The 17,035-nt window shown below is 35.3% G+C and overlaps 1 protein-coding gene across 3 annotated transcripts in view; it reads left to right on the top strand.

Moving 5' to 3' along the window:
- Positions 1-17,035, top strand: part of GRIA4 (glutamate ionotropic receptor AMPA type subunit 4) — a 357,209-nt gene that overhangs the window by 241,858 nt on the left and 98,316 nt on the right. For all 3 annotated transcript variants that reach the window (XM_058545312.1, XM_058545313.1, XM_058545315.1), the window contains exon 4: positions 8,285-8,469. In XM_058545312.1, coding sequence (XP_058401295.1) covers positions 8,285-8,469 — 185 coding nt within the window. The remainder of the gene's footprint in view (positions 1-8,284; positions 8,470-17,035) is intronic.

Genomic DNA, 17,035 nt, shown 5'->3' with positions numbered 1-17,035 from the left:
TTTTTGCATTTACCTGCCACATTCTTCTGGGATCTACATGTATAAATTAAGTAGTTTTCAAATCACACTAATTCCACTGAATATTATTTATCATCAATTCAGTAGCTCTAGGTTGAAACATAAGACACTACTGAAATTTTAATATTTTAGACCAACAGAAATGGCAATCTCATATGGTTCCACCTAATATAATGAAAAATCTCCTGGCTCTTACATGGATGAGTACAGAATGAGGGAACAAGTACAGAATTTAGAGAAAAGCAAGCAATTGACATTTTCCTTTCTTTCTGTTTTTCTTCAGAATTAATCTAGATTGGAGGAGTTATTGCATTACACCTGGATTAATTTTGATAGCCTCCTATTTGGATTCTCTTTCTTCCTTCTCTTCCTACTTGAATCCATCATTCCTCTATATCAAGCTAATATTATGAAAGCAATTTTATAAATCTGTCTCTTCCCTGCTCCAAAGCCTCCAGTGTTTGTTTCCCTGTTGCCAATGGAGTAAAACTTAACTTTTAGTATTTAATTATTCAAAAGTATTTATTGAGTGCCTTTTAGATGCTAGGCACTCTTCTAGCACAGTGAACAAAATAAAATCTTTGCCTTCATGAGCTTACATTCTAGTGGGGGAAATAGACAATAAACAAGATAAGTGAATAAAATATATAGTACATTAAATGACGGTGTTAAGGAGAAAATAAAGCAGAGAAGGGAAATAGGAGATCTCAGGACGAGGGATAAAGTTGCCTAGGATGGCCTCCTTGAAGAGGCAAAGACCCAAAGGAAGTGAAGGGGTAAGCCTTGCAGACACACTTTGGGGAGAGCATTCCAGGGCAAAAGCCTGAGGCGGGAACACATCTGTCAGGTTGTCACAACCGCAAAGAGGTCACTTTTCTGATGACATTTGTGAGAGAGAGAGCAGTAGAGGAGGTCAGAGACACGGGGCTGTGCAGGCCCCTGTAAAGAAGCAATGGCAGGGTTTTGAGCTACGAGGGAAGTGACCTGGCTTGCCTGCAGCTATGCTATGAATAGTCTGAAGGGGGCAAAGGCAGAGCAAGGACCCCTGTAAGGAGATCATTGCAATAATCCAGAGGAGAGGTGAGGGTGGTTTGGACCCGTGTGGTGGCAGTGGAGGTGGGGAGAAATGGTCAGATTCTTGATATGTTTTGAAACTAGCCCTCACAGACTATGCTAAAACAGGAGACATGTTTGTGAGAAAAAGAGAAGAATTGATGATGACTGTTATTTAAAGGCTTTTGCAACACAGCCTCAACCTTCCTTTCCAGTTTCATCTCCCGCATCTCCATACTGACTAAAGTGTGATGGAAAAGTCCCTAGACTTGAGAATGGAAGGCCTGAGTTCAAATCGTAGTTCTACCACTTATTAGGGTTATGATTTGATATAAATCACATAACCTGTCTTTATCTCTGTTTCTTCACCCGTGAGGTGGGGATAATAATATTCGCTTCACAGGGCTCTTGTGAGGTCAATTGTATTGTAAAATAATAAGAATAAATCAGTTTACAAATCCACTACTCCAGCAAACTATTCTATTAACTATTAATAATCTATGAAGTATTCTTTGAACTTCCTGCCTCTCTGCCTTTGCCTGATGCTTCAGTTACTCCTTCCTCCTCCCCATCTTCATCCATCAAACCCTCCCCATCCCCTAAGGACCACATTACAGTTCAGGCCATTCTCTCAGCAGTGAAGTCGTCTCTGAGGAGCTCTATCCCTCCTCTCAACTCAACACTTTGCTTTCCCAAGGTATTGGCATATTGAGTAATTTTAACATGCAAAATTAGGTCTTAAGTACTTTAAATGCTTAACATGAGACAAACATTAATTGTGTGCCTGTTAATTCACAAATCTATAATTTAATCCCCTTATGAAGATACAATGGCCACATTTTATGCAAGTTTGAGTGGTGAACTTTATATAGCATGATACAAAAAAATAGATAAAATCAGAATTGTGAATTTTATATAGTATGATACAAAAAATAGATAAAATCTCAATTTATGAGCAAAATAATAACTGCATAGAAATTATGCCAGATATTTATTCTAAGTAGGAAATTAATCTTTACTTATTTGAGTTTAAAATTATGCAATTTTTTCAAGAATGTCTTCCTTGCATAAAAAGAGTTTGCCTTTTATAATAATATTACAAAAAGATATTGATAAATACCCGTAGTGCTGAGGAGATAAAAAATGCTGGAGGCAAACTTGAAAGGTACCCAGTTTATTCTTAGGGAATATTCAAAATCTACAGACGTAGTCTCTAGAAAAATTGATGTCTATAACGAGAGACAAAAATGGATTTCTAAAACCTATGTCAGAATTTAACATACTGCTTTGAGTGATGAAGGAGGTGGCTGAAAGGACTGTATCATCAGAAGTCAATTGACACCTGAAATCCAAATAGAAAAACATGAGCTTCTTTGGGAGATCAAAAAAGACCTGAGTTCCTTCTGAAAACAGAAGTAAAATGACCACCAGTAGAACAGATGATTGTTATGCTCAAATCCTCCTTCTCTTTATCTCTTGTATTTCATCAGTCACCAAATTGATTTATCCTGCCTCCTAGAATCTACTCTCCTTCCTCTATTATTTCTCACCTGAATTACTTCAATATGGCCTCCTAACTGGTTTTCCCATTTCTCATGTTACCTTCATCCATTGTATTTTTCATACCTCAGCTAAATGATCCTTCTAAAATAAATTCAGTCTTATCATCCTCTTCTTAAAGCCCGTGAGGAGTAAAGACCAAATTCCGTAATATGATAGAGAAGCCTCCTGTGGTATGTCCCTTGCCTGCTTATCTCTCCATCCTTTGAAGCACTTCCTACAGTCCATACTAATTCTCCACATACCCTCCTTGTTCTTCCAAACACACAAGATCAACTGAAGTGTTTGAAGTTCCTAAATGTGAGCTGCCATGCTTCTTCTACCTCTGAGCCTTTTAACATCCTGGTTCCTCTCTATGAATTTCCAATTCTTTTATTCATGCATTCAAACAGCTCTTTGCTGAGCATCTACTGAGCACCTACTAGACTAGGTACTGAGCACAGAAATAGTCCCTATCTTCATGGACCCTACAGTATAGTAGGGGGGAAATACACTAATCAGATCATCATTTAAATATATAGTCAGAAACTGTGGTAAAAAATTTCTAAAAGAAATGTACAGAAAGCTATAAGAGCTTATATGAGGGGGAAGTGATCTAGTCAGCGGGTAAGTAACGTCTGGGATGAGATCCAACAGGTGAATAGAATGCAAAAGTGGAAGGATGTAATCTTTTAAAGAGAACAGTAGCGTGTACAAAGGCACAGACGTAGAGATGCATGGTACCTTCTAGAACATCTGAGAAGGCCAGTGTTGCCAGAGGGTAGAAAGCAAGGAGGACTGTGGTACAAAATGAGGCTGAAAGAGAGGAAGGGGACAAGATATGACCAGATTTTGGTATGTGTCTTAAAAAAATTGAAGAAAACGTTGAAGGCTTCATGCAAAGAAATGTCATAGAGATTCTGTCTACAAAGATCAATCGAGTTGCTGTGTAAACAAATGCATATAGGAATTAATGCTCCCAACCATTCTTTGTACTGAAATAAAACTCTCCAGTGGCCCAGTTCTAGAAAAGCCCAAGAAAAATAAGACAAAATAATGTTAAAGCATGCCTGGGAGGAGGTGTTTAGTGCCTTGAACCTGTGGCAAATGATTGAAAATACTTGCTATATGCCTGTATTAGTCAGCGTTAAGTACAGTTGCAACTGACAGAAAACTTTAAAGATTTAAAGTATCGAATTTTCCTATAAGATGTCATCTGAATTAAATATGAACACTGCAATGTAGGGATCAGGAGACAATAAATGTTATTGTCAGAAAATACAAGAGGCCTTAGGGAAAATGTAGGACCCAGAATGACCATCTTTAAAGATCGATTTTCTCTTTTTATTCTTGATTGTTTATTGAGAAGGGAAAACCCAGGACATTCCATCTTATCTCAGGCTTACATGTATGGCTTCAAACTGTATAAGTTGGAGGATCTTTGCTTATTTTCACTATGTGCTTCTTGAACTACGACATAAATAAATGCTATAGTCACAGCTGCAGATAATTTTAACCAAGCTACAATATTGGTTACTCTTTCTGTATGCTGAGACCTTAGAGTCCAGACTGCAGCCTTTGAACACATTATTTCAGTACCTAAGCTGCTTTGGAAAGAGTCCAAACTAAATGATTACTAAATCTGCTCTACAGTTCCAGCATGGTGGTATTAAATGCGGTGAGGATTACAGAATCTTATTCCTCTCTCTGACTCAGGTTAATACGCAGCATGAAGTAAACTTCCAGACATACACACTTTTCAAATACACTAGTATTGGATGCCAGTAATTGTGCCAGACCAGAGAAATCAATGGTGTAGTAGTGGGTACCTGCATAGCAATTTACAAGGTTAATGACGAGGCTTTAATTTGAGTAAGTACAAGCCGCTGCTCTCTCCCTTTGTTACTCATCCTTTCTAAGCTCAACAATTCCCCATGGAACAGACCCAGTCCTCTCCTTCCCAAAGCAGTTTTCATGACCTAGATGTTTCTCTATCCCTTATTCATCATAATGGCATACCCTTCATCTCGTTACTTCATTATCCTGATGATATTCCTTGAAAAGGTCTACATTCTCACTTCATCTCATTTTCTCCTCAATTTCTCGCTCCTCTAAAATATGACTTCTGTATGCAACATTCTACTGATGCTGCTTCTGTGGAGTGCACAAATGACCTAATTAAAAAGCACTATGATCACTTTTCGGCCCTTATCTAAGTGAAGTTTTTTTATAGCATATGGATAACTCCCTTCATTTTGAAATTATATTCACCCTGATATAAAATCCTCCTCCTGCTCCTCTTTGTACAGATGGTTGAATCAAATAACTCTTGCAAAAGAGAACGTCAGATAATAAGCTCAGTTTGTGTTGCTAGCAGCCACATCTCTGGATGGTACTACTTATCCAAAATAGGCCATTATTCACGGATGACGTGAAAGTGTTGATGTGTAAGGATGAAGTAGCTCAAGACTGCTTACATGGCTATGACTCTATTTAGCATAATTGATAATATTTTACATGACATAATAACATTTAAATGTATATTTGTATGTGTAATTGATAGTGTTCTTCAATAACTGTGAAAAAGCTTTTAATTGTTTATTGTAATCCAATAATGTGATCTTGTCCACGTACGCTGTAGCTACTATAGTAATAAAATTACTTTGGTTCTTTTAAAGTTATTTATACAATTCTGTGTAATTTGCATAATGGTTAGTTACCTAAGTATCAGTTTTGCTAGATAGTTAATTTCTTGTAGAGACAAGAATCATGTCTTTGTTTATCCTGGCACACCTTAAGGACTCTTGGATGTAGTAGGTTTTCAATTCAATAAATTATATTGAATTAAAATGCTAGGCAGCTTTTTAAAGTAGAAGCAAGATTTAAAAGATCCTTTACAGTAGTGAAATCCCCATTAGTCTTGTGATATTCACCTAAAACTGCAGTGTTCGTTTTATGGCCAACAGTATTGCATTACAGATTTTCTAATAACTAGGAGATACAAATCATAGCCAGGTGTGGAATTAGTATGACTTGACTTGTGTGACTTTCTAGTTTATATAACAGCTAAGTTACATAATCATAGATTCAACAGCAGTATTTTATCTTGAGTTACAGTATATTCCCAACTATCTTGGCAAATAAATAAGACACACACATCTGAGTAGCAATGAATAGGAGAGCATATTAAAATCAAACACAGCTTATAAAAGAATCCAAGTTTTTAGCCGGGCTCTGAAACTATACCTGCATGTCCTTTGCACTGCATTGAAAAAATGCCATTTATTCCTGACTATGATTAATGGCTTTTTTAAGGCAACCAACTTTCTCTGCCATTTAACAAAGATTGTGTCCTATGCTTTTGTCTTATTTCAAGTCTAGTGTCCATGTGTAAATCTGAAAATATAGATAACGAAGATAACGAAATGTTGAATTTGAATTATAATTTTGTGAATAATAATAATTTTGCAAGTCTGAATCTTTCCATATCTGTTATGCAACTAGGAACATATATAAATTTCATCAGAAGATGTGCGGCTCTACATTCTGTAAAAGTCCTGTAGGCAGGAAAATAACAACCTGGATGCCTAGTACTGACATGCAGCCTGATAACCACATGATAAAAAAAAAAAGGCAATATCTAGAGAACTGTGCCAAGCTGTGAATTGATCCCAGGGAGCAGGAAGGCTACTTCAATGTGTGTGGCCAATATTTATCATTTTTACAACACTAAAAAAATCAAACAAACAAAAAGTATTTGAATTATTTTGGTATGACAATAAACAAAAGGCAAACAAGGAAAAGTAAGATGTCAATTGATATTTTTAAAAATAACATGTTCATAGGTGTCAAAAATGACTAAAAGGAACATTGCCTCACTTCCTATCAGAGAGCAAGTCACAGTAAAAGAACAAATGAGGCAAGAATACGTACATTAAGATAAGACTTACACTATCATGTTACAGATGCATCGAACAGGAAACAAGGTAAAGAGTACTGGATTTGGAGAGCAGGGATCTAGGTAAGATTTGAAAAGATAATTACAGGTATACATTACAAAAGGAAAGACTAAATGGAGCAATAGATATACCAGAATAATTATATAGTAATTAACATGCCCTCTTTTTTCCTCTTTGGGGAATTTTTTTCATTTAAATAAAAATGAATCTTGACTGCCACAGTATTTCATTTGGCAGGATATCAGGTAATTTATATTTCAAATATGATCTCATCATCAGTTTCATCTGTTGATATTAACTGAGCATCCGTAATGTTTGAAACTCTGACATGTAGAAAAGATACCTAAAAATCAAAATCCTTAAATCTGAGACACTCACATAGCAATCAGAAAACTGAATAAATGTGCTCTTATCTTGCCAGTGCAGTGTATTTACTTTAAGTCTTCACTTTTAATCCACCCAGCTCTCCACTCTAACTCCAGGGACCCAGGGAGGGTAGAAACTATAGGCGACTGCTATGGAATGAGCTCAAATAAGTGTTAGACCTTCTTAAACAGGACTAGCACATTTTTTTATGCTAAGTCACAAGGGGAAAAAAGTAACTAGCTAACAGGCTCAGATCCTAGCCAATCCTTGTTTAAGGCAATTCATAGATTCGAAGAATCTTTTCCCTTTCTCTCACATTCCAATTCAAAGCTGAGAGCTGGAAAAAGCAAGACTTCAAGAAAATATTGACATGAAGAAATACTCCAAGTGCTGGGTTCCTGAATTTGCCCCTTCTTCCTTAACTCAGATACTAAGATCTGTGACTTCCCTTCCACAAGCAAAGAGATCTAGACCAAGAACAGGGTAGAGACCATCCCATTCTCTCTGGGAGGCTGTCTCCAGCTAATAAACATCCCTCCTTTTTCCGCAATCCTGAATGCGCCTTCTCAACCTTCCAGACCCAATTTAAGTTGTTTCTCCTCTGTGGTGATTTTTCCTTGTTCCATCCAGGCACATTTAACCAAACCTTCCCTTGGGCCAACACTTTAGCTTAAGTACAGCTACGATTACACTTTTTAAAACTAAGTTGCATTTGTTTATTTGAATGTCTGTCTCCTTTACTAGATTACAAGTTTGAGTGCCCAGGGCTTCACCTAGTGGTCATTCAATCCACTGCCAATCCTATCAAGAGAAGAAGAGTTAAATAATACCTTCTCCATTTACAATAATGGATCCTCAATAAACACTGTTGTTCTGTTTCTTTTACATCCTCTCTTCCATAGTTGAACCCAAAAATGTTGTTACTACTTTGCTTAAGGGGACAGTCAAAACAGTTGTTCAAAATTAATTCTGCCTAGTGAGTAAAATAACAAAAAGAGTTAATGAAATTGTTATTGACTACAGGTGATGCTGGATTTGGTTTTTGGTTAATCTCACCAAAAATGTGTCTAGAACACTGTACTAACCTCCAGCAGAGACATGTTGAGAGCTTACTCAAGGTATGGTGTTGCTACTTCATTCAAGTAATATTTTAAGGGATGTTGTTGCCCTGAGTCAAAAAAGCAAGACAAATGATTTGGAAATAACCACTCAGATTTTTAAATTTCTAAGCATTCATTGTATATTTTGGAACATAAAAATGTTGATGTAGACTCAGTACCTGCACAAGTTATTAAAAGAGAGTAAAAGCATGTTTTTAGTAATTCTTCTGGATGTTTTTTCCCCAATAGGATACTCAATACTTCAAGCTATTATGGAAAAAGCAGGACAAAATGGTTGGCATGTCAGCGCTATATGTGTGGAAAATTTTAATGATGTCAGCTATAGGCAACTTCTAGAAGAACTTGATAGAAGACAAGAGAAGAAATTTGTGATAGACTGTGAGATAGAAAGGCTTCAAAACATATTAGAACAGGTAAGTCCCGGATTTTATATTATTATTATCCTAGACCTTCTACAAAAAGTTGATCTTTGATTTACTTGTCCCCATCAATATCTTCTTCCAATCATTTAGCCTGAAGTGTGGAGTTTGGGAGTTTTCATTCCATGATTTATCTCCAAGACTAAATTATAATCCTCTATCACCAAAGGCCGTTTCGGTTCTTAGGTCTCAATGCAACTAAGAGTACTATTTTTCACACATTTTAAGACATACAATATAAAGGACTTTTTTTATGAATTATCAAGAGCTCTTGGCCTCCTATTTTCATAAACATTAGTTCTAAAGATTAATGCTATCTAAAATATTAGAAAATTTTAATATTTGTGACTATGTGCTTTTTCTAACCTTTAGAGAAATAGCTACATAAGAAATAGCAACATGAATTAGTAAGCAATGAAATAAAAGAAAATTAAGCATATACTATATGCTATATAGCATATTTTCTTCTAGATATTGTAAGTAAATACATTACCACCACAGTGAAGATGGTTTTCAACTCTCCTCACAAAGGAAGAATCCCTGAATAAAGTTTTCAATAAATATTTGTTGATTGGTTTTAAAGCAGACAAGAAAAGATAAAATTGAGCTTTGTCATTGTGTTAAATGATAGGAAAATATCATCAAATAATACATAACGTTTGCTTTCTACCTAACCCTACAGTATCATGATAAAGCCTTGAAAGGCTGCATATGGCCAAAATTGCAGTGAATGAATGCCATCTAGTGGTTTTAGAAATATTTGCTCATATTTTTCTACAATATGTTAGGTTGGCTAGAGAATATCTTAGTATGATGTTTTATTGGTTAGTTGCTACATACAGTTTATTTGCATAATTAAATGATCTGATTTATAGTAGTTAATATACCAATTTGGAGATTTATTTATAAGAATAACTTAAGTACTCAAATACAAAAATCAAAACCAATATATGTTTCAGAGATTCTTCTTTAATATCAAAGGACACTAAACCAAATGCCTTAAGTTTCCTTCCTCGACTATATTAGAATTTGTAAAAGTTAAAAGTAAAAAAAAGCATGCAGTATTTCTTTTAAAGGTCTAGAGAAGAAAGACTATACTGTAAGAGGAAATGACAGAAAATTCACCTCCTGTTACCCTTTTATAGAAGGAAAAAAACCCACTTGATTGAAGAAATATGTTTATATTACACTGGAAAACATTAATTATAAACCTTTACATCACTCAGGTATATTCCTGAGGGAGTCCAAAAAATCATTAAGGTTGTAATTATCAAGGTATATGAAATTTTTTAATGTGTATTTATGGAATCCAAGAAAAAACTTTCTCTTCTACTTCAGCTCAAACTTTCATTCTCCCTCCCTTCCACTCACGCCTCTGTGTTGAGTTTGAGTTGTTTGACCTGAACAACTGAAGCTTTGTAAATAACTCCTCATGAATCCCACAGAGCAGTCAATTCTAAGAACTGCCTGGATTGCCAAGTTTCTGTCAGAGGGTGAGTAAGGCTCAGAAAGACCCTCCACTTAGCACCTGTGCTTAAAGGATCGCGTCTAGAGAAGGCAATTGAGTCCTAAAGCACACTGACCCATTTCAGAGGCTTAGCTGGTTTCTAAGAAGAAAATCGGCACGCCCGGGTGCTTTGGATAAACTCTTTGTATAAGCCTTAAATAAGCTCTTGCTAAGGGAACTGGACATCTTTTTTTTGTCCTTCAAAGAAATTATTTTTCTTTTTTTTTCCAGCTTTCTTGAGATATAATTAACATATAACATTGTGTAAGTTTAAGATGTACAAGGTGATGATTTGATACACTAATATATTGTGAAATGATTGCCACAGTAGAATTTGTTAACACCTCCATCGCTTTGCATAATTACTCTTTCTTTTTTGTGGTGAGGAAGTTTAAGATCTGCTGTTAGCAACTTTCAAGTATATAATACAGCACGAATAACTATAGTCCGTGCTGTGCATTAGATCTCCAGAACTTATTCATCTTTTAAGTGGATTTTTGTACTCTTTGGAAACTTGAGTGTCTGTCTTTTCTATTCCTCTTGCTGAATTCTAAAGGATTTCTTTTCTATCATGACTGCATAGTAATAATGAGACTAGTAATAGATCTTTGTCCCTTTAAAATGCCTCTTAGGTATAAATCTCATAAATTCTAACAAAGTCTACTGTATTGTGAGAATATAATGTACCCTTAATTGTCTTATAAAATTTCTCCCCAAGAAAAGCTGTTTTCTGATTCTGAATATGATTTTTTTTACTATCTATATTTTAATTCCTTGTAGCTCTAAGCAAAATCACTTTTAATGTTCTTGGCTGTACTCTTGACTCATCTAAACACAAGAGCTAATCCAAACTTTGTCAGGAATTCATACATGTACTTCAATACCTCTCTGTTTCAACATCTTCTTTAATAAGTTGAAATAACGAAAGAAAACAATTTCAGAGAATAAATCAAAGCATTTTTTAAAAGTAAAATGCCAAATAATCTTGATCAGAAAAATGCCTTTGAAAAAAGTACCCCTTTCTCAGAAGATGGTGAAATTAATACAATGAAGATAAGGGGATGTGTTTGTAAATTTCTATAACAATGGACACATTTTATATTCATATTATGGTGGCATGCTGTCAATAATTACTTCACTGACATTTTAATTTGTATCAATTTTCAAAAACATAATGGAAATAGCTCACACAATTTTCTCTCAAAATATGCTAATGGACAACCGTGGTTAGAGAAGCACTTCATCTTCTGTACATGTCTTCCAAATTATTTTTACGCCATGAGCTAATTGGTTCTTAAAATGTATTGCTATTTAAAATAGCAGTTAGTCATATACTCATTCAAACATTTCATAATATAAGCTTCAAAACAAGTATTTGAAAATGTAGTTTAAGGTATATTGATTTTTCTGCCCTAAATTGCATCATAGGAAAAAAATGGAAGAATTTATGTAAAGATCACCCACTGAGCTATTTAAGGCAACAGAAACATAACAAAACTACAAAGTTAGATTTATTGTCATTTTGTTTGTATCAGGCTCCAATAAAACAAATTGCATTTTTGGCTTTCTAAATCCAATGGGCAATTTGGTCCACTCATCTGCAGAAAAAAATTTTGAGAAGAAACTTACAACTAAAAATACCTTTTAAGTATTTCTTGAATTTGCAATCAATTATTGATAGAAAGAGTCTCAATTTTTACTTAAATTAATATAACCATTTTGGACACCAGCATTATTCATCTCACTTAGTTTTCTTCCTCTAACTATACATCAACTATTTTATAGAATAACTCATCATAGCTTAATATAGCTGGAAGCAAATGAATTATTTTCATATCAAAATCAGTGGCTTACAGTGGGAGCCTTTTCATATATTATTTTATTTTCACACATATCCATTAACTTTAAACCCTGAACTTGATTGCTTATAAAGAGTCCCTAGGGACTCTATCCAATACCTTATCAATTGAACATTGATGTACCAGAATTTGATTCATATGTTTAATCCAGTAGCAAAAAAGCAACAACAAACGTGATCTTAACTGTCTTTCTGGCATCAAAAATTATTTGAGCAAAACAGCACTTAAGGCTAATGGTTGCCCACACATTTTACTCCACCATGAAAAAACCCAAGGGTCATGCAGCTAGATTTCTGTGTTCCTATAGTCAGTGAAACCCTCCTCTCATGACCATCCAATTCATCCTCTGGAATACAATCATTACACTGGGCAGTGGGAAGGCTTGTACTCTCTTCTACCTCTTTCTTTGGTCAATTGACTTATACCCCTCAAATTATGATGTTTCCAAAAAAAAAGATGAGTGTTTTCACTTTTTGAGATATGGATAAGAATTCTTCAATCGTTTATTTTTAAAAAGTAACTGGAATAAAAATGCCTACGATTCTTCTCTTCCTTACTTTAAATAAGGAGCATTGGGTGGAGATGATGTTGAAAAAGATCACTCTAAAAGTCAATAATCCTGTTTCCAATGAAGACTCCCTGATAATTTCATTTGATCCTGAAGCAACATATAATTTCACACATGGAACATACCTTGAAAGGAAGCATAAAGTAAAATCTCAGTGAAGTGACCTTTTCGGTATATTCATTCATTCTACAAATACTTATTGAGTGTCCACTTTAGGTCAGGCATTATAAAGGCTGAAGATAAAGTGATGAGCAAACAGATACATTTTCTGTTCTGCTTAGTAACTCTTATCTGGTTAACTAAATTTTAAACCAAAAGCATTTGCTACAATCCTACTAAAACGTATTGTTTCCTTTAGAAATACAGTACATAGAAAGTGATCAAACATCTCATACAGCCTCAGGGATTTTGCTATGAGTGCCAGTTCTTGTTGAGTAGATGATGATATCAAAGACATTAGATAAGGAACTGGAACTCTATCGGCCTTATGACACACCATGGATGTATTTAAGGAATCTAACCAAGTATCTATCAGGAGAAGATGGCAAAGACTGACCTTATAGTGTGAAATAGATGTTTATCAAAAGGACAGAGAAAAACGGCTCTGCAATTGGCTCACAGGTATCTCAAATTGCCTCTTCATTGCATACCTCAAAATCCATTGGTTCCCCTTTCAGCAGTATTATCACTTTCACTATGTGAAAGGAAAATTCCATGTCTGATTAGACACAATGCGAATCTCAGATAATTGGCAAACCCAGTGACCTTCCTATACTGTTTGCTAATTAATCACAAAGGCCTAAAAGCTGTGATTGACCTCTCAGAGGTTTTTCACATCACCAAAGGAAGCCAATAATCCTACCTCAGGGCATAATCAATTAGAAAGAGGAAAATTCCTCACAAACAGAAATGCAGCCACATGCACAGAAGTGATGAAATGTGGGCATGGCCCCACTTAACTTAATCTAAGCCCAAGGCTGCCTCCTTGTCTAGTACAACCTAAGTGAGATGTCAGATCCCAGACAGAAATTTTGTCAAATTGCCAAATGTGTCACAACGCTGATTAACAGACAAAGCCTCTTTATCTAGAGTCTGCATTTACAAATTTTCAGAAGTCTCTCACATGAGGAATTATACTAAATCCAGAACTCTATCAGGTCCACCTCCACTCCCAAAAACATCTCTGACACTGAATAATGCATCAAAAAGAGCCAAAGGCATAAAGAACCTGCCTCTGAACACACCCGGTTGAGTCATTTTCTAGAAGGAAAGGAGCATTTTAGTTACTGGCTAATGGCCATAAGATCATTTTTTTCGTACTAAAACCAAAAAAAACTCAAAAACAAAAGTGTGAGAAACAAAAGAGACAAAAAGGAGCACAAAGAGAAGAGGCAAGCTAGCTTCTGTTATGAGAGGTAGTCACTACAGACGCGATCCGATAACTTGAGATAATAGCTTTGATTATTTGCATCGTCTCTGGAAGGATTAAGCAGTATACTTTCTGCCAGTAGGAACGAGCCAACAGTAGACAGGACAATTCTGCACTCGATTCCTCACACATTCATTCATTCAACATCTATGTGCCAAACATCATCCCGGGCACTGCAGGGCTGTACAAAGATGAGCAAAATGTGGTCCCTACACTGGGAATGCTTACACTCAAGCTGGGAATTCAGAAACATGAATAAATAATTATAAGACAATTTGATTGGCTTAGAAACAGAAATATTACAAAATGCATCAGGAACCCAGAAGATGTGGTGACTAAGTATAATTGAGAGTCAGAAATGCTTCATAGAGAAAAGAGAGATTTAAACTGAAAATGCGTTATATTTTCCCAGGAACAGAAAAAGGGTAAGAATATTTCAGACAGAAACCTCCTTGCAAAGGCAAAGAAGTCTGGAAAAGCTCAGAAGGTAGAAACTATTTCTATGTGATAAAAACTGGGTAGGAGCAATGGTCAAAATTGGAGTGGGGAAGTAATTAAAGATGAAGCTGTAAATATTAGAGGTAGCAGGCATAGGGATTGCATTAGTTTAACTATTACCTATAACCTATCCCTGTATTGCATTAGTTAAGCTATCTGTCTTTGCTGTTGAAATCTTATCTCCATCAGAGCAGGGTCTATGTTTATGATTTATCAATATATCCCCAGTGATATGAAAGGGGATCAAAAAATAATTGTTGAGTAAATGAAAGTCCAAATAAGTTTCACTGAAGACACAGGCAGGAGATATCTCTTTTATGTGTTTAAGGGAAGAGCACTCAGTAAGCCCTTGAAGTCTCTAAAAGTCAGCCCTCAATTACTCAAGAAGCTTTGTTGTCCAGAATGTCTCCCCACCAAAGGCGATGGGACATCTAGGTTTTTCCAGAGTTTGTTGTCTATGCTGAAAAAAGCACAAGGGTTCATTTCCATATATTAAAGCAACAATGAGTGAGATGCAACGGGAACAAATCAGGCACTCAAAGAAATTACTACAGCAGAGAAATATCAGTGATTTCCCGCACTGCAGAACTGGCGGAGCTTGCCGCTTTTGTTTCATTATAAAGCTACTTTTGCATATCAAGTTTTGCTCAGTCAGGAACTGCCACAAAGTAAGAAGAGACTTAAAAGACACGAGGTTATGTTAAAAAAAAAAAAAAGGTGAATTTTACTTCTTTAATCTTACTTTTTAGCTGAATTGATTTGAATGTGCAATTCCCATTATGAGGCACTGGGTTTGTTATTTTCATAGAAAACAGAAACACCTTTACAGATCTCAGTCAGACTAGTGCAAATGGAATTGGTGGGAGTTGGAAAGGGGTCTCCAATTGTCTCTTAGCAACTGTTTCCATGATTGCAGCTATTCCTCATTATAAAGTAAAAAAACTTAAAAGGAAAAGTAAAGAAAGAAAAGGATGTAAGTTATTTGAAGAAGAAGAAAAATATGGTTGTCAGAATGCAAGTACTTTTGTCTTGGAAGGACTGTGGATTCTAGAATTTGATTGTGTTCAACTAAATTTGTTTTAGTTGATGCTGCAAGAGCACTTACTAGAATAGTTTCCATTATTGTTGTTGACAGAAACATTCAAAAGCTCAGCTTCTTTAAAAAAGATAAAGGAAAATGTGCTTGATAATTTTAGAACTATAAAATAAATGAGTTTTTCTAGCCTTAAATAGAAAGCAGCTGCATAAACTTATCTATTATGGTTTAGGGAAAGGCAAGTAATATTCCTCATTAAATAAAAAAAAGAGAAGAACTTCATAATTTATTTCAGTAGGATTTTGCATCTGCTCTCCAAATGTTGAAAAAGCAGTGAGAATAACAAAAAGGAAGCAAAACATTCAACAATGCCTTTGAGGACACTTTTCTGAGTCTTGTAAACATTATAAATGTGACTACACTTTATAAATTCTACAGTATTTATATTAAACAGTTCAGTAGCAGAGTGTACTACCTGCCAGTAAATGAAGTGATGCATCTTTTTAATCACTGTGATTCAGTGAAAAAGGTAACAGAACAAATTCAGTCTGAATCCTCCCCTTAAGATCAACCACATAGTGGTACAGTACTTCTCTACTGATGGTCTTGATTTTCTCCGAGCTCAATAGTGCCAAATTAAGATCGGATGGTGGAAGGAAATTAAAATGGTGTTGTTTTTACCAAAACAAAAGATTAACATAACCACTGGCAAATGGAAGAAAGATCAAGATTGTACCTCAGGAATTTATTTTCTATTTTTTAAGGTTTTTTCCCTAGAATCACGTATACCAAATAATTGCTATATTCCTTTAAAGTCCAGGCTTAAACTGTACTTGTCCTCTGTCCTTCCCTTTAAATCCACAGAACCTATACTGGAAATATATATATTTGAATTCTATTTCTATAATTAATCTTGTGTTTCTTTTTGCTGATTGTTATCACAATGTAAACTTAAAAGTCAAATATTCTAATAAAATGTAATGATATAATAATATAAGTATCTTGCAGGTAACACAAGAGAAACAAATTTTCTTATCTCTGCCCACCCCACCCTGTCATATTCCTTTCTTATACATGTACACAACACTCATCCATTTGCTCATTTATTCAACAAACATTTCTCCAATACCTACCAATTTTCAAGCACAGTATATAAAGTTAAATCAATTTTAATCCATCCCTTGAAGGAATTCCAAATGTAAAGGAAAACAGAGGGACACAAGCAAATAATGCAGCACAAGGTGTAATGAAGATGAAAGCAAATTGTTTAAAGATGAGTCAGAATTCCCCAGGAGGAAAAGCTTGTGCCAGCGCAGAGCACTGGAACAGAGCCGTGTGTGTGGGGAAAGCAAGTGAGTGTGGTTTAACATCAAGAGGAGGGGAAATGAGAAGGTGGTCAAGGCACATTGAAGACAGATTACGAAGAGCCTTATAGACTTAATAATAAGTAGTTTTAAATTTATCGTAGCATTTAGATGTTATTGGATGTTTTTTAACTGATCGACTTTGTGTTTTAGAACAATAATTCTTATGACAACTTAGAGAACGGACGGGAAGGTGGACAGCTTGGTGACTAAGTAGTGTACCTAACGAGCAATGGTTCTTAGTCTTTATTTTTTATGTCTCATGCATAAACTTCATTTGACATCTTGTTAGTGCCATC

The sequence above is a fragment of the Diceros bicornis genome, chromosome 7, assembly GCF_020826845.1.
Source record: "Diceros bicornis minor isolate mBicDic1 chromosome 7, mDicBic1.mat.cur, whole genome shotgun sequence".
Classification (NCBI taxonomy): Eukaryota; Metazoa; Chordata; class Mammalia; order Perissodactyla; family Rhinocerotidae; genus Diceros; species Diceros bicornis.
This window is presented reverse-complemented; position numbering and strand designations above follow the sequence as displayed.